The 1,447-nt window shown below is 61.1% G+C and overlaps 1 protein-coding gene across 1 annotated transcript in view; it reads right to left on the reverse strand.

The window, feature by feature from the left end:
* Positions 1-742: 742 nt before the first annotated feature.
* Positions 743-1,447, reverse strand: part of LOC104509893 (coiled-coil domain-containing protein 102A-like) — a gene marked incomplete at its 5' end in the record, with an annotated part of 1,742 nt that continues 1,037 nt past the window's right edge. Inside the window, 3 exons of the mRNA XM_010151978.1 lie at positions 743-850; positions 943-1,113; positions 1,377-1,439. Of these exons, the coding sequence (XP_010150280.1) occupies positions 743-850; positions 943-1,113; positions 1,377-1,439 (342 nt within the window). The remainder of the gene's footprint in view (positions 851-942; positions 1,114-1,376; positions 1,440-1,447) is intronic.

Consider the following 1,447-nt stretch of genomic DNA (forward strand, 5'->3'; position numbering starts at 1 on the left):
CTAAAATGGAGCTGCCCCCCAAAAAACACCAAGAGTCCCCATTCCTGGGAGCCTGCGGTGGTTTTAGCTCCTCGCCTGCCCTCCTGTTAAAATTCATCAACAAAAATTTAGGAAGCAAGTTTGAAATGAAAAGGCCCGGGACCCGCTCAGATCCGACCAGCTCGCTGCAGTTTACTGGAAAGCATGAATTATTTAAGGGCGAGCGTGCGGGGAGGCTGGTGGAGGGGGAAGATGAAGGCTCCATTATTCCTCCATGATTTAATGAAGATGTCCCAATAAAATAAAGGAAGATTATAAACACAACCCCCCCAGCGCCTCCCAGAGATGTGGCATCGATCTCTCCCGGCCATTTCAGCTCTTTACTGCCGGGGAGGCGAAGCGAGGCCAGGGAAAGTTTTTAAGGGCAATAAAACCCACCTCCCACCTCCCCAAACTGGCACGGGATGCTCGGAGCCTGCCCTGGCCCTGGGTACCAGCGGGTGAAACCCTGAGCGGTGTGAAACCGGGCTGCACTGGTCTGTGGGCAGCCTTGTGCTGGTTTAACTGGGAGGCGAATGCTGTCCAGCTTGCAGCGGGGTGGGGGCTGCTCCACGGAAGGTTGCACACCCTCCAAGGACCTTGGAGGCACTTTGGACATGGGCTTCAACCGGACAGATGCTGGTCAAAGGATGGTGGCGAGGAAAATATCACCCCACCCGTGGGTCCTCGCTGGTCCCCACCGCGGCAACCCCCGGGTCCCCGCTCACCGGGACTGCAGATGCTCCAGCTGCACCTGGAAGCTCTCGCTCTGCTCCGTCTGCTCGTCCAGCGACCGCTGCAGCTTCCGCGTCTGGTTGTGGGCCTCATCCAGCTGCGGGACGGGATGAGGACGGGGCTGTTGGTGGCCACCTGGGGAGCGGAGCTGCCTACCCCAACGCCCTCCCCCAGCATGAGCTTCCCCACCTCATCCTCGGCTTGGGCCAGCTCCTTCTTCAGCTCCTCCACGCGCAGGCGCAGCTTCTTCACCTCGCCCTCGTGCTGCTCCACGCGGCGGTTGGCGTGGGCCAGCTCGGCCATCTTCTCCTGGTACTGCTTCTTCAGCTTGGTGTGGACATGCTTCAGGTCGGCCAGCTCCTGCCGTGGGCACGGGGTTGGGGGGCTGAGTGGGTGACAGCCCCCTCTACCACCGGGTGCCTGCTTCGCCCTCCCCAGGGACCTCCCCCACCCCACCGCACGATGGAAGAGCTGATGGAACAAGGACAGGGTCACCACCATCCCCTACAGACAGGGTGGAGGCAGTTTGGGCTCGAGGAGGTCGTGGGGGATGCTGAACCACCACTACGTGACAGGGTCACCCCGGGAAGGGTTGGCAGGGGACAGGACCACCCCCACGGCACCTTGTTCTTCTCAAAGAGCTCGGCCTGGATGGTTTTGAGGTCAGTGTCCAGGGCGCTGGCTGTCTGGCGCC

The sequence above is a fragment of the Eurypyga helias genome, unplaced genomic scaffold (assembly GCF_000690775.1).
Source record: "Eurypyga helias isolate BGI_N326 unplaced genomic scaffold, ASM69077v1 scaffold30745, whole genome shotgun sequence".
NCBI lineage: Eukaryota > Metazoa > Chordata > Aves > Eurypygiformes > Eurypygidae > Eurypyga > Eurypyga helias.